Source organism: Ranitomeya variabilis, chromosome 4, assembly GCF_051348905.1.
Source record: "Ranitomeya variabilis isolate aRanVar5 chromosome 4, aRanVar5.hap1, whole genome shotgun sequence".
NCBI classification, from domain to species: domain Eukaryota; kingdom Metazoa; phylum Chordata; class Amphibia; order Anura; family Dendrobatidae; genus Ranitomeya; species Ranitomeya variabilis.
Window position 1 is genome coordinate 717,944,216 of NC_135235.1, and position 21,025 is coordinate 717,965,240.

A 21,025-nucleotide genomic window follows, 5' to 3' on the forward strand; every position below is an offset into this window, starting at 1 on the left:
TGATGTCTGGTGAACACAGTACCCGGGTCATTGCAGCAGATTTCAATGCAAGACACCCTATGAGACCACCCATCTCCCATGCTACAGTTAGCAAACTGCTTGCCAAATTCGTGAATCGGGTTCAGTGTTGGATTTGTCAAAATGTGGACGTAAGAAAACTGTCACTAATGAAGAAACATCAGTGGATGTCCTAGCTTCATTCACCAAGAGCCCACAGCGTAGCACTCGCCGCATGTCACTGGAGAGTGGCATCAGTCGAATATCCCTTTGGTGGATATTAGCTACTCAGAAATGACACTGTGATGGTGTGACATGCTATGTAGGTATCATTTTTGTGTATAGTTCTATTTTACTTATTTTCATCGTGTTCTCTTGTAGAAGGAGTTATTTGCTAATTGATGAATGGCTGTTGCTGGCATCTGATATCAGCCCCCACAGTAGTTTGCTAATATGCTAATGACATGCTGACCTAGCTTGTTGAAAGTCAATGAGCCCTTAAGACTTGTAAATATCAGGGAGGTGAGACACAGATCAGTCTGGTGTGGAATGATGATGTGAACACAGCACGTCAGAGAGAAAGGGAAGCATATGGACCATTTTGTATCCTCTGTCTGCTGGATTATTGGACTCATCTCCTTGGACATTTATCCGGTTACTGAACTGCATTCGGCTTCTGGACTATCTTATCCTTTGTGTGGTGGATCGTATATGGACCGCTCGTGCTTTTGCCTAAATAAAGCTTTTGGAATTGTTCACTATTCTCTTGCTCTGTTGATTGTGTGATACCGGAGAAGGACCCCTGTGACAACTGGTGGCAAGCAGAGGGATCAACAGAGTGTAACTTAATGGAGAACCACACACAGAGTGAGTACAGAAACTGGACTGTATGCAGTTCACAGGAGAGAGCCGGAGTCCTGGGCCTGAACTACCAGGGACTGACTAAAGAAGCCTTAATTGATCTACTGGTGGGTGCTAACCAGACCACCTCTTCCCATATGTCTGAAGGACAAGCGCAGGAGACAGGGATCCCCACCCCAAAAAGCCAGTGGGTGGTGTGGTACGAAGACGAGATGGTGGTTCTGGGCCCAGGCGTCTCTCAGGAGTACAAGGAAGAGGCTGCCCACCAGGCACAGCGGAGACAAGAAGCAATGGAGATCAAAATAGGGAGTAATGCAATGTGAACTGTAAACCCCACGATCCGGGAGCCTGTACGAATCACCCGGACAGACTTTAAGCCATTTGATGAGGTTTTTGAAGATGTGGAGAGGTTCTTCAAGGACTTTGAGTAGCAGTGTGCTGTGATGGAGGTGCCCCACTCTGGCTGGATGCATTTGTTAGTGGGACTCCTGAACGGTAGCATGGAGAAGGCTTACCGAACCACTGAGTCCCAGAGGAACCTGGATTATAACATTGTACAGCGGACAATCCTGGATTACCATACTATCACCCCAGACTCATATAGGGCCAAGCTCCGAGACCTCCCATGCACCACGGGGGGATCATTTAGGATGCATGCACATAAGATGTCCGAGGAATGTCGGAGATGGCTGGAAGCAGAAAACGCCTTTACTGTGGAAGATTTTATACAGACGTTCCTTATAGAACAATTTCTTGCCAAGTACCCCGCAGAGGTACGGGAATGGGTCCAGGAGCGCACGCCGTGTACCATGGATAGAGCTGCAGCCCTGGCCGATGAAGCCCTTACTATCCGACCGCAATGAAGGAGGCTTCTGGACAATGAACCACGGCCTTCACCCGCAACCCACCCCCTACAATTATATCTGCCCTTCTACCTAGTCGCAAGCCGATGACAATCACACCTCACAATGCTGGGCCCCAACAGTTCCGACCACGACCTGGGGGTATCACAGAAAGGAGATGTTATGGGTGTGGGCAACCTGGACATTTGCAGTCTGGCTGTCCCTCAAGGATTCGGAGGGAGCACCACCTCATCCAGTACATCTTGTGCACTCCATCCCGCATGAGGAAGAGCTACCACCCCCCCACCAGAGTCCATAGTGGACCACCGACCACGGCACCATAGATACCCCTCCTGGAGTGTACGGACTCCGGCCTTTGTCCATCAGAAATACAGAGCAACGGCATTGCCACCTGCAGGCTGTCTTAATTGATGGATACAAAGTGTCAGGATTTAGAGACACGGGGCATTCCTGACTATCGCTGACCCCCGTGTGGTTCGACCCGAGGCAATTCACCAGGGCCCAGGAATTCCCATTGTCCTGGCGGGGTCTGTCCGTAAATATTTACAGTGAGCTTTGGTACGGTTGGATTATGGTTTTGGAGAAAATCGGTGTTGAATTGGAGTTATGGGAGGACTTCCTGCAGATATCCTCCTTGGAAATGACATTAGGGAGTTACAAAGTAATTTTGTGGGAGCAGAAGGTCCGTGGGCTTCTCACTCTTCTGAATTAACAATTGGAGGGAAATACCGCAGATACCAGAACACCCATCATTCCCTACGTTCTAGAGTTCAGAGACTGTCTCGCCCAGCTAGCTACCTTGGCTAATGAACATCAGTGAACGGCCCAGTCCAGTCAAAAAGCCTGGTATGACCATAAAGCCAGGACCCAGGGATTTATGGACAAGTGCTCATGATTATTGCAACCTCTGCCACTGTACAAGGAACTATAAACTATTGAGCAATGTGGACTAAAGTGAGCAGGCCAGAGGTCTGTGTATGACAATCAAAAAAAAACCAAAGTATATACAAACATAATGTATCAAATATACGCCCATAGAGAAATGCTGTGGCTAGTTATCAGATAAAAGGGAAAAAATTATATGAGGAAGATGGATACTATACAAGGCAAAAAACAACATTATGTCAAATGTGAGAACATACCGTATGAAGAGGTGAAGCGTGATTATAGACGGCCGTATAAGCCTATAGAAAAAATAACAGTAGTGGTGTTTTGTGAATGGCCTATATGGAAGGCCAAAGGAAGATAGGTAAAAAAGACTAGAGCTTACCAGTAATAGGGGTAAGAATGTCTTTAGAGGAATATCCAATAGGAATATGGACTTAGCCTGTATGGGGATATGTGTAATGATTAGGAACCTGTCCACATATGAGTATATGCGCTATGTCACAGCAGAGTGCGCTGTACAGGAGAGTGCAGCATGTTACATAGTAAGGCCGAAATGCAAAGTTACCTGTGTCCTTGTGACCGCGACATCCACCGCTGTGTTAGGAGTATACTGGAGTGTGCTTTGGGTTAAATTGTGGAGCACAAGGACATGGCCGGCGTGTAGTTCCGGTTCCCTGTGAGGAAGACCGGTCGCACCGCACAGAAGCGGAAATGACGCGAGGGTGGGCGTGGCTTAAGCTAGCGTTCCACCGCCAGACAGAACTAAGCGTATATCCGATACATTATGTTTGTATATACTTTGTTTGTTTTATTGATTGACACCCACTGTTGTAATTTTTATTTACTGTATATGTCTGTATACATTTTTACAGTCATTGATGAAGGTCCCGGTTAGGGACCGAAACGTCTGGCTTTCATTGGGATAAATAAATCCTTCCTATTCTTTCACCGCTAAGTTGAGTGCCGGGTTATGCTTTATTTGTCATTACTGTTTGGGAACCTACCCAGGCACCACTAAGTTAGTTGTGCACACGTTGCTTTATCAGAGGTCTGTGTAGACCTCATAGCGTGCTCACTTATTATGAGGGGGAGAGGTTGTGATGGTGTGATATGCTATGTGGGCATCATTTTTGTGTATATTTCTATTTTACTTATTTTCATCGTGTTCTCTTGTAGAAGGAGTTATTTGCTAATTGATGAATGGCTGTTGCTGCCATCTGATATTAGCCCCCACAGTACTGTTTGCTAATATGCTAATGATATGTTGACCTAGCTTGTTGAAACAATGAGCCCCTGATATCTTCCCCCTCTTGACCTGTGAAGAGGAGGGGGACTTGTAAATATCAGGGAGGTGAGACACAGATCAGTCTGGTGTGGAAAGATGATGTGAACACAGCACGTCAGAGAGAATTGGAAGCATATGGACCATTTTTTATCCTCTGTCTGCAGGATTATTGGACTCTCATCTCCTTGGACATTTATCCAGTTACTGAACTGCATTTGGACTATCGTATCCTTTGTGTGGTGGATCGTATATGGACCTTTCGTGTTTTTGCCTAAATAAAGCTTTTGGAATTGTTCACTATTCTCTTGCTCTGTTGATTGTGTGATACCGGAGAAGGACCCCGTGTCAGACACCCTTACAAAATCGAGCTGCTGCAGCATCTCAACGAGGATGACCCAGATTGGCATGCTGAATTTGCAGAATGGGCAAAACAAAAATTGAAACCGGACCCTCAGTTTACACAGAACATTATTTTCAGTAATGAGGCAAACTTTTTTGTGAATGGTGAAGTTAACAAACAAAACCACCGCTATTGGTCTGACACTAACCCACAGTGGATAGATCCCTACAAGACTGTTGGAACACAAAAATTGATGGTATGGTGTGGTATATGGGGTACAAAGCCAGTGGGGCCATTCTTCATCAATGGAAACCTCAATGCCACTGGATAGCTGAAATTGCTATATGATGATATGTTGTCCCAGATGGCACGTTCCCTGAGTTATTTCAGCATGACGGTGCACCACCACATTATAGGTGTCAGGTCCGAGCATTCATACATGATGTTTCCTGGAAAGTGGATTGATCATCGTGGGCCAGTTGAATGGCCACCAAGGTCTCCTGATCTGACCCCCTTAGACTTTTATCTTTGGGCTCATCTGAAGGCAATTGTCTATGCTGTGAAGATACGAGATGTGCAGCATCTGAAACAAGGGATAATGGAAGCCTGTGCTAGCATTTCTTCTGCGGTGTTGCTATCTGTGTGTCAAGAGTGGGAGAAGAGGGTTGCATTGAAAATCCAACACAATGGGCAGCACTTTGAACACATTTTATAAGTGGTCATAAACTTGTAAATAACTCATGAAAGAATAAGGTTGCATTAAAAACCAAGCACACCATTGCTTTTCTTGTGAAATTTTCAATAAGTTTGATTTGTCACATGACCCTCTTCCCGTTGAAAAAAATAAAGTTGGATCCAAAATGTATGACTCTGTTCCCCCTCCCTCAAAAATGAGGGGGTAGCTGAAAACCAGTTCTTTGTTTCCAGCCATGTGCGTTCTGTTGTGTATGAGAGTTATTTATGAGGGAATAATTCGACCCCAGGTAGGGAGATAGGTGTGAAAGTTATATATTTGGGATGTGCCAGGGTTTTCCTAATGTCCCGTACCAGCAGAAACTGAGAAATGTATTTTTGCTTACCCGAGATGCATAGCCAAGTCATGTTTAGACTTAATAGAACGTTAATCTCGAACCAAGATCAATGGTGGTCATGTCATGTTTTGGTTGCTTAGAAAAGACGAGTGCTTTCATTACTAACCCACTCAGTGATGTCACAGACAGGGAGGTATAAGATAGTAGGAGCTCATTTTGCACTAAGCCTTCGCCCAGGGAGCCAGCTAAGAGACGCTCTGTGATGCATTGTGATGTCACCCCTTCCCCACACCGCATGGTCAGCCATGACATGAGAGACCTGTAAGTTTCTTTTCTTCTCTTAATCCCTTTTTATTTTGTAATTGTCTGTACATATATAATTGTCTCATTTTGGTAATATCTTGTTATATACTTTTGCAAACACTGCCTAATCGTTTTTGGAGTAAAAGTTATAATATTTACTAGCTTCGTTTTCCTTGCTCTAAAACGTACCCCAAGTCCTCTGAAGTAAATTACGCTACTCAATGGGTTATTATTCTTAAGTAATAGGAGCTGGTGGCAGCGAAGGGTCCTCCGCTGTTGGGTAACGCTGGCAGTGGCGGAACAAGGTTTATAAGTGTATTGCTCGGCTGCTTCTGGGAATAATTATATCACCCTCACGGCAGCGTGCCAGAACATGACCGGGCAGCCTTTCTGGCAACTAATTATCCTAGGTGCAGTTTCCTGACTGACCTCAGGGTAAAGGGGGTGCCAGAGAGCTGCAAGTTCCAAACCGGAACTGGGAAGTGGGATATAAATAAATCCCTGAAGAGCTGGGGCAACCAAACACCCCCGATTCATGACAAAGACGATAAGTGGTATGTGGGTGTAAACGGGTAATATGGCCTAATACCTTTCTGCACTTTACCGGCAAATTAAGACCAGCCACATTCCTGGATAAAAGTTTGAGAGAGTCTATATTAATATGAGAAGCTATATCATCGAAGGTATCCATGTTAGCCTATCCCACATGGAGGCCAAAAATAGAAATAGTAAAAAAAAAAAAAAAGGACAAATGTGCAAAGGTCCGTCCCAGCGAGCAAACCTTAATACCCAAATTAACCAAAAAGACTGAGTATAGAGTGTGCTCAAGGAAGGGGAAACCAACCCCCAAACGAGCTGAAAAAACAACACATAAAACAAAATACTAAACATCAGGTTAAATTATCCCAACTAATAGCAATCCTTAGGCCGGGGTCACACTTGCGAGTTCAGAACCAGAGTGTGCGGCTGCATGTATTTCTATTATCATTATACATTTTTATAGCTCCATTTATTCCATGGCTACATGTGAAAGGGGGGAAAATATAGACAAATACATTAAACATGAGCAAAAAACAAGGCACTAACAGGTACAGAAGGAGGGAGGACCCTGCCCGTGAGGGCTCACAGTCTGCAGGGGATACACTAGGAGAGGGTAGAGCTAGTTGTGTGGCTGTTCAGTATGTTGAGGATCACTGCAGGCTGTAGGCTTGTCCGAAGAGGTGAGTCTTCGGGTTTTTTTTTTTAAGGTTTCTATGGTAGGCGAGAGTCTGATGTGTTGGGGTAGAGAGTTCCAGAGTATGGGGGAAGCACGGGAGAAGTCTTGGATGCGGTTGTGGGAAGAAGAGATGAGAGTGGAGTAGAGAAGGAGATCTTGAGAGGATCAAAGGTTGCGTGTAGGTAAGTATCGGGAGACCATGTCACAGATGTATGGAGGAGACAGGTTTGGATGGCTTTGTATGTCATAGTAAGGGTTTTGAACTGGAGTCTCTGGACGATTGGAAGCCAGTGAAGGGCTTGGAATAGGGGAGAGGCTGGGGAATAGCGGGGAGACAGATAGATTAATCGGGCAGCAGAGTGTAGGATGGATTGGATTGGTGCAAGAGTGCTAGAGGGGAGGCCAGAAAGTAGGAGGTTGCAGAAATCAAGGTGGGAGATAAGGGCGTGCACTAGTGTTTTTGTGGTGTCGTGGTCAAGGAATGCACGTATCCGGGAAATATTTTTGAGTTTGAGACGGCAGGAGGAGGCAAGGGCTTGGATATGTGGCTTGAAAGAGAGGGCAGAGTCGAGGATCACCCTAAGGCAGCGGGCGTGTGGGACTGGGGAAAGTGAGCAGCCATTGACATTGATGGATAGGTCTGATGGAGGGGTAGAGTGAGATGGGGGAAAGATGACGATGTCTGTTTTGTCCATGTTCAGTTTTAGAAAGTGAGCAGAAAAGAAGGCCGAGATAGCAGACAGACAGTGTGGGATTTTGGTAAGTAAGGAGGTGAGGTCAGGTCCGGATAGGTAGATCTGCATGTCAGAGATGGTACTGCATACCGTGGGATTCTATGTGCTGCCCCAGGCCGAAGGTGTAGATGGAGAAGAGTAGGGGTCATAGAACAGAGCCTTGAGGAACACCGACAGACAAGGGGCGAAGTGAGGAGGTGATGTGGGAGAGGGAGACACTGAATATTCGGTCTGTTCGATATGACGAGATCCAGGATAGGGACAAGTCTGTGATGCCAAGAGATGAGAGGATCTGCAGCAGAAGGGAGTGGTCCACAGTGTGAGAGGCAGAAGACAGGTCCAGGAAAGGGGGACAGAGGAGTGTTGCTTGCTCTTCGCAGTTAGTAGGTCATTGGGGAGGTTAGGGCAGTTTCAGTTGAGTGATGGGGTTGGAAGCCAGATTGTAACCGGTCAAAGAGGGAGTAGGAGGAGAGGTGGGAGGACAGTTCAAGATGGACATGTTGTTCCAGTAGTTTTGAGGCATAAGTGAGAAGAGATATTGGGCGATAGCTAGACACAGAGGATGGGTCAAGGGAGGGCTTTTTGAGGATGGGTGTGATCTTGGAATGTTTGGAGGATGAGGGGAAGACACTTGTTGTGAGTGAGAGGTTGAAGAGGTGTGTTAGGGTTGGGATGCAGACCGTGGCAAGGTTAGGGATGAGGTGGGACGGGAGCGTGTCAAGCGTGCAAGTGGCGAGGGTGGAGAGCTCATCTTCTGTCGTGGTGGAGAAGCTGGTTTTGGAGGAACAGGGTTGAGCAGCTAAGAGGGGCATTGGGAGCTTTCGGCCAAAGCTTTCTCTGATCGTATCGATCTTCTGTTTAAAGAAAGAGTCAAAGTCTTCAGCAGAAGTGAGAGGGGAGGGAGGAGGTGCGGGGGGATGGAGAAGAGAATTGAAAGTGTTGAAAAGCTGTTTGGGGTTGTGAGACCGAGAGGATACAAGAGATGAGAAGTTTGTTTTGCGGCAGTGAGTGTGGACTTGAAGTTGGCGAGGGACTGCTTGTATGCAGTTAAGTGGTTGGCAGAGCAGGATCGCTTCCATCTCCGCTCAGCGACCCTGGAAGCCTGTCTCAGTTTTTTGGTCAGGATGGTCAGCCAGGGCTGCCTGTTGATTGTACGAGTTTTGCTATGCATGAGCATGACGGCCGAATTGAGTATTGCTGTTATTGTGGTGTTATAAAAAGTGGCAGCAGCATCTGTGTAATGAAGGGAGGCTATGTCTGTAAGAAGGAGAAAAGACTCAGAGAATGATTGTAGATTGAGGTGTTTGAGACTTCTGTGAGGGTGAGTTTGTGGAGTGGGGGTTGCACAATAGGAGAGGAGAGGGAAGAGAATGTCAGTAGGTTGTGGTCAGACAGGGGGAGGGGCGAGTTAGTGAGATTAGTAAGGTAGCACAGGTGGGTGAAGAGGAGGTCCAGCGTGTGGCCATCTTTGTGAGTGGCCTCAGGACCATTGAGTGAGGCCGAAGGAGGCAGTGAGTGATAAAAGTTTAGAGGCAGCTGAGGTGGAAGCATCAATGGGGGATGTTGAAGTCACCCATGATGATAGTGGGGATGTCAGCAGAGAGGAAATGAAGTAGCCAGGTGGAGAAGTGGTCGAGACAGGTGGATATGGCTAGTTCTGGGGGGTGGTAGATGACAGCCTGCTGGAGGGGGAACAGATGCGGACAGAGTGCACCTCAAATGAGAGAAGAGTAGAGGAGGGTGGTAGCGGGATTGGAGTAAAGGAGCAGGTGTCGGACAGGAGCAAGCCAACTCCTCCACCATGTTTGTTGCAGGGGTGAGGGGTGTGAGAGGTGCAATCTGCCATAGGAAAGTGCAGCTGGAGAGGCTGAGTCAGAGAGGGTGAGCCAGGTTTCAGTGATGCCAAGGAAGGAGAGTTTGTTGGTGATGAAGAGGTCATGGATCAATGGCAGTTTGTTGCAGACAGGACGTGCATTCCATAGTGCTTCAGGTAGGGGGAACGGGGGCTGGATGAATGGGTATGAGGTTATCATGGTTGGGAAAACATGTAGAGGATAGTGGCAGGGGGTCAGATATGAGTGTGGGGATGTGTTCAGGAGGGCCAGGATTTGGGGATACATCACCAGAGATAAGGAGTAGCAGACAGCGCTAGAAGGTGGGAGCAGGATAGGACATGATGCCGCTGTGTGTGTCTGAAGAAAGAGGATTTTATGTGGAGGAACAGTTCTGAGGAGAAGGTGAGATGGCTGGTGAGTGTTGAGAGAGAAATGACTAGTTCTTTGCTAGGTGGAGGGATTGCAGGAGATTGTAAGAAGGAAAGTAGTAATGGGGTGAAAGAGAAAAGAAACCGAAACATTGTAATGGTTTGATATTATGTTATCTTCCAGTCAATTCCAGTCCAATTCAGTCTAATTCAAAGTAATTAGAAATATCTAATTTGAAAGATGGAATTTGAAAGATGCATGGATCAGAATAGAGTCTGGATCAGACTCCTGGATCTGAATATATGTGCTACTAAGAGGACTCAGCTGTTAGTGGATGAGGGCGTGTGTGGCCAGAACTCATGTTCAGAGTTAAACAAAAGGTCATAATACGGGGGAGGGGTTAGACTGACCGATCAGAGGTATGCATGGAAAACACCAGAGAAGTGAAATACATTATGGATCCAAAGCTTTTGGATCAGAACGTTCAGGTCCAGTTCTGTGGGCTCGTTCCTCTACCATGGAGCCAGGCAGGTCAGGCAAATTGAGTGCCCATGGGAGCCAAAGTGGAAGTAAAGTGATGAAGGACTTTCAATGACTCAGAGACGCCAATGATCCGGAGATTGTTTTGACAACTCCGATTCTCCAAGTTATCGAATTTTTCCTGGAGGTGCTCTATTGCATGGTCTCTGTCCTGTACTTGAGCAGCGTAGGATTGTATAGTATCCCCCAAATTGGAAATCTGCTGCTCTGCCGCTGAGATTTTACTGGTGTATTCAGTCAACTGGGATGATTGTTTCCGGCGAGGATTGGAAAGACTGAAGTCTGGCGTCAATCGCTGGCATGAGTTTCATCATTCATTAATAAAAGCGGCAATGGTTTGCAGAGATTCCTCAGACATCGCCGTATTAGAGTCCAGTGTTTTAAGAGAATCCACGCAGAGCTCTACCGAGTGGGTAAATGAGCCAATAGTAATTGTCCCCTTAAAGGACAATTTGGAGGCAAACATCGTCGTGTTTAGTGTACCTCCACCTACTACCACTAGATGTTGACGTTTCCTCAACCGCTGGGGATATCTGGTGGCAAGATGTCCTGACTGCTGGCAAACATGACAAACCTGGAGTGCACAAGCGGTCCGGGACTTAGATCCCGCTCGTGACACTACCATGGCCTCATGTGACTCAGGGGTTTGGACTGGAGATTCCAAAGGTTTGGCGAAGGTGGGAGCCAGTCGAAACCTCTGCCTACACTGGGCTCGCTCTAATCTCTGCTCGTGAAAACAGAGGTCAATACGAGTGGACACAGCTACTAACTCCTCCAGTGTGGCGGGAATCTCCCTAGTGGCCAGAGCATCCTTCACGTGGTCAGCCAGCCCCCTCCAAAATATTGGAATAAGGGCTTTATCTGACCACTCCAGCTCAGATGATAGGGTGCGAAAGTGGACGGCAAAATGGCTTACCAAGGACGAGCCCTGAGTCAATGCCAACAGTTGGAGTGCCGTATCATGGGTGACACGAAGTCCTAAAATGACCTGTTTCAGAGTGCTCAGATACAACGGAGCACTCTGCACCACATGACTGCCACGCTCCCACAGCGGCGAAGCCCACTCCAATGCCCTGTCCGACAGGAGAGACACAATAAATCCCACCTTAGCCCGCTCTGCGGGGAAACGTGTGGCCAGAAGCTCGAGTGTCAGAAGAGGTGGATGATGATGAGACACAATTGCCAGAAATTCAGGAGGAGCAGGGAGCAGATGTGGAAGACTAGATGGTGGATGACATAATGACTGACCCAACCTGGCAGGAGGACATAAAGAGCCAGGGCAGCAGCACACATGGGGAAGGAGGCATATCACCACAACAGACAGGAAGAAGCAGTGTGGTGGCCATAGACAGAAGGCGTGCATCCATTCCCCGTAACACCAACATGAGGGAAGTTGCCATTCCAACTGATAGATCTTACCGAGTCTGGCTATTTTTTAAAGACTCTGCTGATAACTAGTGCTGAACGAGCACTAAAATGCTCGGGTGCTCGTTGCTCGGGTCGAGCAGATTGGAATACTCGGGTACTTGGCCAGAACAAGCTCAATGTAGGTCTATGGGAGACCCGAGTATTTTTACCAAGATCCCACCCGGGGGTCCTTTAAAGATCTAAAATCGTCTTAAAATGATGGAAACACTTCTCAAATGACACAGGTACATCATGGGGATTGCCCCTGGAAGCATTCCTGACTCCTAGTTCACAGCTTTAATCAATTTTTTCGGAGATTCATGCCACTTTTCCCGATGCCACAAAAAAACACATTAAAACGAAACCAAAATTTTCTCCCCCACTTAGGCTTTGTTCAGACAGAGTGTTTTTTAAGCGTTTTTCAACTTTAACATTGCTTTCAAGCACTACAAATACATTTACTGGGAAATGTTATTGAAACATTTAACAACCCTAGCTGGCCATGTGGTATGTGACACCTAAGCAGACCCATCTTGTTTAATTTAAGAAGGAGGGACTCTTAAAGTAACAGAGCCTATTTTTACTGGTGCATCATGCGGCATTAATCTTCTTAAAGGGCCATTATTAAACAGTGGGTCTCCTAAGCTGTTGTAGCCTATGCTGTGAGTGGATGGCTGCCAAGAATACCCCTTTCATAAGATGTCCAGGAGGGACTCCTGAAAAAGTGTTACATTGAATTCAAGGCCAGCCTTGCTACCAATTCATATGCACCCCAAAAAGCCTTAAAACCCACATACTGGATGGGCCCATGAAAATCCACTTCACAATATGCATTTTGTACTCCTGTACTGCTTTGTTTTACACATTGGCAGCAAGGCCAGCGCTGCTTCATAGTCATATGCACCCCATACACATCATAGGGGAGATCTCATGACACCTTCTCTCCATCTACCTGATGATCCTGAGGAACATTGGGATCTTCTTGTTTACAGTCTTGTGGTAGAAGAGGACGGGGACATCTCTCTGGTGTTGTCTTCTTACTGGATAGATCTGGAGGAAAGATATACAGGGACTGAATTCATTCTTTACATACAGAAAATTATAGGCCGTCTGTATTTAGTCCAGTCTCTTACCTGGTGATGTGAGGAGCTGGGGAACCTCCATCATGACGTCCTTGTACAGATCTTTGTGTCTTTTTAAGTACTCCCACTCCTCCATGGAGAAATAGATGGAGACATCCTGACACCTTATAGGAACCTGACACATACAATGATACTGTCATCCCCCGATCCCTTCATAGCGTTACTGTATAATGTCCCAGCATTCCCAGCAGTGTCACCTCTCCAGTCAGCAGCTCAGTCATCTTGTAGGTGAGTTCTAGGATCTTCTGGTCATTAATTTCCCCATGTATCAGGGGGTGAGGTGGAGGCCCCGTGATTGGGCTCAGGGGTCTTCCCCATCCCTCAGACACAGGGTCCTGACAGCGCTCACTAGAGGTCTTCTTCACTACTGTGTAATCCTGGTTATGGAGAGACACATTAATAAATCTCACTACAGACATTTCCAGAGTCCTCACCTCTCCAGTTCTGTCCATCTGTTATTCCCATAGATAAGAATGATGTAATGTGACGTCATCAGAATCTCTCACCTCTCCAGTAAGCCGGAAGAGGATCTCTAGGGTGAGGTGTAATATCCTCTCCGCCATCTTGTCTCTGTCCATATCCATCCTTGATGGGTAAATCAGGAAATTCTCTTATATAGAAGATCTTCACTGAGAGGATCCGATATTGTAGAGACCTGAATGAGAAGAAGATGAGCCGATGTAACATCATAAGAATCCTGTGTAATAATACAATTACTGGAGATAATAAGGGAAACATATGAGGAGATTTATTATTTTACAGTATTCAGTTTCCTTCTTTCCATCTACTAATAAAACCTATATATTTCGGCCACAGACAACAAGCAGTTTCCCCCTCGGAGTCGGCAGCTGAATACGTTCCTCACAGACTCATCTTCCATAACGCTAATTCTCGCCTCATTTCCCGACCCTGGAATCGGCATTAGTAATACTGCAGGAGATATTCATTACACGTGACAGGAGAAATAACGACTTCATGATGAGGACGACATCTCCATCTCCTACTGCAGCTCTAGGAACAGATCTGTCCAGAGTCGGTCACTGACTCCATCCCCACCGGCCTCTATATGGAGGTTTCCCGTCTTCCCCGCACTGGAATCTTCTATCACGTTAGATCTCAGCTCTGAGTCACACACAGAAGTTTGAGGCTTTTATAGGAGATTGTCGGTAAGAACAAGACCGGAGATATCTGAGGCCGATGTCTCCATGTACGGGGTTTATTTCTCCGGATATGATGGTTTTTCTTTGGTACTTTCCCCCATTAGAAGGGACACCGGTGGATATTGGGGTCTTTACCTGCTACAGTCCTGGGGGGATTTACTCGGTACAGTGGCCGCTGGACAAATCTCACCATCAATTCCCCTCAGACTGAAGGAACATCGCTCCTCTACTCGGCTCTATGGATCCAGGATGAAATCCACTGCGGCCCCTGCAAGAAAAGAAGGAGAAAGAGCAGAAGTTGGGGGAGACCACCGTGGCATGAGATTTCTACGGCTGTTCTGTGCGCACAGGACCTGTGATGAGGTCACAGGAGGGGAGGAGTCAGGGGTCACATGATCAGGGGCCTCAGTGTATGCAGGACTCTGCTGTGCTGGTTGTCATGGTGCTGGATGAGGGGAAGTTTATGTGTGGGGTCAGGAGGGGTTTACAGTGTGGATGTAGCAGAGCCGTGTGTGTACGAGGTGTACGGAGCGGAGCCGTGTGTGTGCGAGGTGTACGGAGCGGAGCCGTGTGTGTATGGGGTGTACGGAGCAGAGCCGTGTGTGTACGAGGTGTACGGAGCGGAGCCGTGTGTGTACGAGGTGTACGGAGCGGAGCCGTGTGTGTACGAGGTGTACGGAGCAGAGCCGTGTGTGTACGAGGTGTACGGAGCGGAGCCGTGTGTGTACGAGGTGTACGGAGCGGAGCCGTGTGTGTACGAGGTGTACGGAGCAGAGCCGTGTGTGTACGAGGTGTACGGAGCGGAGCCGTGTGTGTACGACGTGTACGGAGCGGAGCCGTGTGTGTACGACGTTTTTGGAGCGGAGCCGGGTATGTACGAGGTGTACGGAGCGGAGCCGTGTGTGTACGACGTTTACGGAGCGGAGCCGTGTGTGTACGAGGTGTACGGAGCGGAGCAGTGTATGTACGAGGTGAACAGAGCGGAGCCAAGTGTGTACGAGGTGTTCGGAGCGGAGCCGTGTGTGTACGAGGTGAACGGAGCGGAGCAGTGTATGTACGAGGTGAACAGAGCGGAGCCAAGTGTGTACGAGGTGAACAGAGCGGAGCCATGTATGTACGGAGCAGAGCCAGGCGTGTACTGAGCGGAGCCCTGTTTGTATGGGGTCCTGTGTACTGACCAACCATATACTCCCAGCTTCGGTCACAGACCCCTCTGTGTACACTGTATACACCCGTATACCCCCAGCTTCGGTCGCAGACCCCCCTGTAAAGCTGTATACACTATATACCCCCAGCTTCGGTCGCAGACCCCTCAGCTCTCTATCCCCCTGTAGAACTGACCCCGGACACACACGGTAACACTGCGGCCGTCGACCTCTCGTCTCTCGCACATACACTGATAACATAAGATGGAGTCAGACGAACCCTCCTACAAAACGTGAGAACAAAGTCATTACTACAGGACTGTATAAGAAAGGGATTTATTCTACAAGAAACGCTGGGGCCACAAATGAGAGAATCCGGGCCCCGTGGCTGTATACTCCGGGCCCCCAGCGTGTTAGCACCAGACGGGGTCTTTGTCCCTGGAGGGTTGGAGTAAAATAGAAACTGCCGGAACATGAGACCTTGTCTGATCTGTGTCCTGTGTAAGAACTATGGAGATTGCGGTATTCTCCTGTATAATGGGGCATGGCGCTGGGGCCTGAATATGAGACCTTGTCTGATCTCTGTGTCCTGTGTAAGAACTATGGAGATCGCGCTATTCTCCTGTATAATGGGGCATGGTGCTGGGGCCTGAATATGAGACCTTGTCTGATCTCTGTGTCCTGTGTAAGAACTATGGAGATCACGCTTTTCTCCTGTATAATGGGGCATGGTGCTGGGGCCTGAATATGAGACCTTGTCTGATCTCTGTGTCCTGTGTAAGAACTATGGAGATCGCGCTATTCTCCTGTATATTGGGGCATGGTGCTGGGGCCTGAATATGAGACCTTGTCTGATCTCTGTGTCCTGTGTAAGAACTATGGAGATCGCGCTATTCTTCTGTATAATGGGGCATGGTGCTGGGGCCTGAATATGAGACCTTGTCTGATCTCTGTGTCCTGTGTAAGAACTATGGAGATCGCGCTATTCTCCTGTATAATGAGGCATGGTGCTGGGGCCTGAATATGAGACCTTGTCTGCTCTCTGTGTCCTGTGTAAGAACTATGGAGATAGCGCTATTCTTCTGTATAATGAGGCATGGCGCTGGGGCCTGAATATGAGACCTTGTCTGATCTCTGTGTCCTGTGTAAGAACTATGGAGATAGCGCTATTCTTCTGTATAATGGGGCATGGCGCTGGGGCCTGAATATGAGACCTTGTCTGATCTCTGTGTCCTGTGTAAGAACTATGGAGATCGCGCTATTCTCCTGTATAATGAGGCATGGTGCTGGGGCCTGAATATGAGACCTTGTCTGCTCTCTGTGTCCTGTGTAAGAACTATGGAGATAGCGCTATTCTTCTGTATAATGGGGCATGGCGCTGGGGCCTGAATATGAGACCTTGTCTGATCTCTGTGTCTTGTGTAAGAACTATGGAGATAGCGCTATTCTTCTGTATAATGGGGCATGGAGCTGGGGCCTGAATATGAGACCTTGTCTGATCTCTGTGTCCTGTGTAAGAACTATGGAGATCGCGCTATTCTTCTGTATAATGGGGCATGGCGCTGGGGCCTGAATATGAGACCTTGTCTGCTCTCTGTGTCCTGTGTAAGAACTATGGAGATCGCGCTATTCTTCTGTATAATGGGGCATGGCGCTGGGGCCTGAATATGAAACCTTGTCTGATCTGTGTGTCCTGTGTAAGAACTATGGAGATTGCGCTATTCTTCTGTATAATGGGGCATGGAGCTGGGGCCCGAATATGAGACCTTGTCTGATCTGTGTGTCCTGTGTAAGAACTATGGAGATAGCGCTATTCTTCTGTATAATGGGGCATGGAGCTGGGGCCCGAATATGAGACCTTGTCTGATCTGTGTCCTGTGTAAGAACTATGGAGATAGCGCTATTCTCCTGTATAATGGGGCATGGCGCTGGGGTCTGAATATCCTGTACAGGGGTCTCTGGAGAGATAATCCCACCCCAGCATTCTGAATTGGGGGAAAGGAAAAGTGATTGGGGACATTTCACTGTAATTTCCCTTCATAAAAAATAAATGATTAATAAAAGTGTTTCGTTTTCCCCCATTTTGTCTGTAGGAGGTAAAGAGCCGCGGCTGAATATGCGTTGTCTCCAGAAGGCTACAGGAGAGGGAGGATTGGCAACTCCGAATGTCATTGTCTATTCTGGGATTGGGAGTTAGGAAAAGGGGCAGGAGGACATTCTTGGATTTGTTTTCGGGGGTAGGGGGCAAGAGATGTAATATTTGGCTCTATAGTGTAAATATATGAACATAGTTAGGTCCTGGAATATTTGGATAGTGACGGAATCTTTGTGATTTCAGCTCTGCAGGACACTAATTTGGTTTTATAATGAAACAACTGAGATACAATTGAAGTGGAGACTTTCAGGTTTAATTAAAGAGGTTAAAAAAAAAACCTGTGAAAAGTTTAGGAATTTTTCTACAAATTCTTATTTCAGGGGCTCGCAAGTAATTGGTCAAATTATCTTTACCATAAATAAAATGTTCATGTTTAATACTTTGTAGAGAATCGGACATGGCCTGGAATCTGACTAAAATGGCTGAGTACTGAGCTCCCTCTCCCCCAGAGCCAGGTTAGCAACGTAGGCACCGTTCATTCTACTTTTTATGGCTCATCCCTCTCATCTAACACCCTCCATGATGACCCGAGGTAGAAGAAAGGAGAAAAACCAAGGAAAGCTGGAGTTTTACTTCACAGAAGACCGGAGCAGCAAGAAGGGTACTGAGACCTCCATTAACAGCCGGATCTCCGCGGACGACGTGTTGCCCCTGTGACCCGGACACCTCCAGCTGAGTTGCGCTCTCCACCCGCAGTGAGTTTGGGATCCCTGGGTCTCTCCCTGCAGCAAAATCACTCACCGGGTTCAAGATATAGTCCCCTGGCAGACATGGAGGAGGATGTAGTCCCGTCGGGGAGGTGGAGGGATATTTCCTCTCCCACAGTTATCCAAGCTGCACACAGCCAGAGACTAGGGGAGGAGCTGCAAGTGTCAGCAGGGAAATCAGCCAGCTCTGCTACATCCAGTACTACACTTGCACTGGCACAGTTCACCACAGTTATACTGTGATCAATGACTTTATACAGCATCAGTGTAAAGGTAATACAGTGATCACTGGTGATATTGTGCACAGGACCGCTGTATATAGTATACAGTGTATAGTGTCAGTGTAAAGGTAACACACTGACTCACCAGTGATGTCTCTAGGTGAAGTCCTTCATCTTTGCTTTTCATCTTCATCTGGCACAGACCACCATCACTTCTTCCAGCCAGGGTTCATCTCTGCAGGAAATAACACAGTTAGATAGAGCACCGCTTGCAGAACACATTACTTAATTTTTCCCAACTTCTACACTACACCAGATGAAGAAAAAAAGGCGACAGTGTCACTCTGCACAGTAACAGGACCGCCTCCCGCATTTAAAACAGTATCCTCAAAAAATAAAATAAATACATCACTGCAATGCTAATATTCCTTAATTAGCCCTTATGGTAATAATATCCCCCATCCTGGCCACCTGTGTTTCATTCCTGGCTCCAGCCATATGTTCTCCTATCCTGGCCCCATATGTTCTCTCATCCTGCCCTCATGAGCATCCATTCTGCCCACATGTGATGTCCCATCCTGCCACATCTGTCCCGTGATCCTGCCCCATCTGTCCTATGATCCTGTCTCTATCCTGCCCTGTGTCTCCATGCTTTCCTCTGTATCTCCATTTGGATCGGCCCCGTGTAGGGCAATGGGGTACTCGGTACCGGGTCCTTCGGTTCTCAAGGGGAATGTCACAGTGGCTGACTCGGTCCGTGGCCCTAGGGACGTCCGTTGTAAATGGGGGAAAGGTCTTTAAAGGGATAATGTTCGTGACGCCACCTGTGGTATGCGGTCAGGGTGACCGACGCTGCTTTAAGGGGTCCGCTGGGGTGATGTTATGGCAGCTAGATGGTATACCTTCCCACAGGTGAAGTATGTCCCCAGGGCTTCCCAGTGTGTAGATGGTGAATGGTCCGAGGCGCAGTGAAGAACGAGGACACAAGGTTGCAGTCTCTTTACCTCTTTACTGAAGGCTTCAGCATCCGCAGTTCAGAGCACCAGTTCACAGGGCAGGCAGGGTCCGGCCGGTCTGAAGGCAAATCCAGAGTCCACTTCATCCACACATCCAGGTGGAATTCAGTAACCTTCCTCTAGCGCCTGGGTGTTGTAGGACCTCCCTGCTGAGCCTCTCATAAGGTCCTCACAACTGTTGTAGATGTTATGTCTCTTTCTCTGTCCCCCTAATGGTAAGGATAGGACAAATCCGTATAACTGATGGCCTGAGCGCTGCGGACACGGGAAGAGCACGAATGCTCTGCGCGGGACGCCGCGCACAGGAAAAAAGCGCAAAAAAGGGCGCTAAAAAAATCAATTGGAGGGAGGTGGAGGGGGGTACTGGAACAGGGATGGGCAAGGGGTGGGGGAGTTGCTGCTGCTCTGCTGTGATCACAGGCCTCACACAGCAGGCAGATGGCAGCAGAGAGCGCAGAGCACGAAGCTGGAGCAGGAGATCAGCACAGGAGGGCAGGAGATCGCAGGGTTGATCACACAGGCCACCAATGGATTCCTTCACTCAGGTCAGACAGAGGGGCTTGGACAACCGCTCTGCACGCCAAATCTGAGAGAAAGATGGCGTGCAGGGCAGTGATCGGTATTTTAAATTAACCTCTTTGGCGCTGATTGGCTAGAAGCTATTGTTCAGCCAATCAGTGCCCTAGGGGTTAATCAGGTGAGGTGACGTGGTGATCACCCCACCCGCTGTGACGGCTGTGATTGGTGCTGAGTGACGTAGCACCAATCACAGCCGGTCACATGCTTTTTTTTTTTTTTTTTTTTTACACTTTATTGTTTTATTGCTGTGATTGGCTGGTCAGAATTGATCGCCGATGTGGGGGGGGGGGGGGGTGCAGCCCCTGGGACTACGTGCGGAGATGGTCTGCTGTCATGGACAGCAGCCATCGGAACCCGGTCACCGCGCGATGCCTGTGGTGACCGGAAAATGGTGGCGCCGTACTAGTACTGCGCTGGTCAGAAAAGTTGCTCTAACGTCTGTAATTATAGCAGCGGCTGTTGCAGAAGTAATTGGGGCCTCATGTATGAGAATTTCCTCACAGTAAGATCGTTCTAGTTACCTATAGCAACCAGAGTGCAGCTTTCAGCACTGAAGCTGCTGAGGTAAAGTGAAAGCTGAGCTCTGATTGGTCGCTATGGACAACTAGAACAGTCTGACTGGGAGGCAGTCACACATTTTCTGCTTTATATATAGATTCACCTATTAGATCTCTAATCAGTGTGGCCTGATTACTAAGGGTCATAACACTAAGAACTGGTTTTTAAAATGCTGCCCCAAAAACGACCTTCTATTGGCCAAGTTAATCCAAAAGCTCAGAAAGTAAACCTTCTCAAACAGCTGAGACAAGTGAACAATGTGAGCCCTGGCTTGAAAAGAAATGGATGAGACAGGCTGAATCAAAGGCACCTGAAACATCTGAGCAATGGGAATGTCAGGCAGGCTGACTTGAGTTTGGAAGTTAGGTCACATCTGAAAGTCATAATAAGCAAAATGGACGTAATATGAGAACATTGTTCAGCAAAAAAGGTTTAACTTTAAAGGGAACCTGTCACCCCCCCAGGCGTTTTTAACTAAGAGAGCCATCTTGTGCAGCACTAATGTTTCATTCTGCCAAGGTGGCTCTTTTAGTTCGGGTCCCTGCCAACGCTGAAATAATCATTTTTATAATGTGCCCCTCATACCTGAAGTTTGTCAGGGGGGCATGTCTTTTTCCCCCGACACAAACGCCTCCGTGCGCCGCCTCCATTTCCTTCCTGAATGTCCCCGGCG

The 21,025-nt window shown here is 47.7% G+C and overlaps 1 protein-coding gene across 2 annotated transcripts in view; it reads right to left on the reverse strand.

Moving 5' to 3' along the window:
• The window catches only part of LOC143766578 (uncharacterized), a 47,414-nt gene extending 28,137 nt beyond the window's left edge, over positions 1-19,277 (reverse strand). The window contains exons 1-3 of one of the 2 annotated variants that reach the window (XM_077254352.1): positions 19,204-19,277; positions 18,345-18,434; positions 14,162-14,239 (exon numbers count right to left, since the gene is read on the reverse strand). In XM_077254352.1, the coding sequence (XP_077110467.1) occupies positions 14,162-14,164 (3 nt within the window). In that variant the 5' untranslated portion in view covers positions 14,165-14,239; positions 18,345-18,434; positions 19,204-19,277. Of the gene's footprint in view, positions 1-14,161; positions 14,265-18,344; positions 18,435-19,203 lie in introns of those variants that run through there. The other variant, XM_077254353.1, reaches the window with a different exon arrangement.
• Between the last annotated feature and the right edge of the window lie 1,748 nt (positions 19,278-21,025).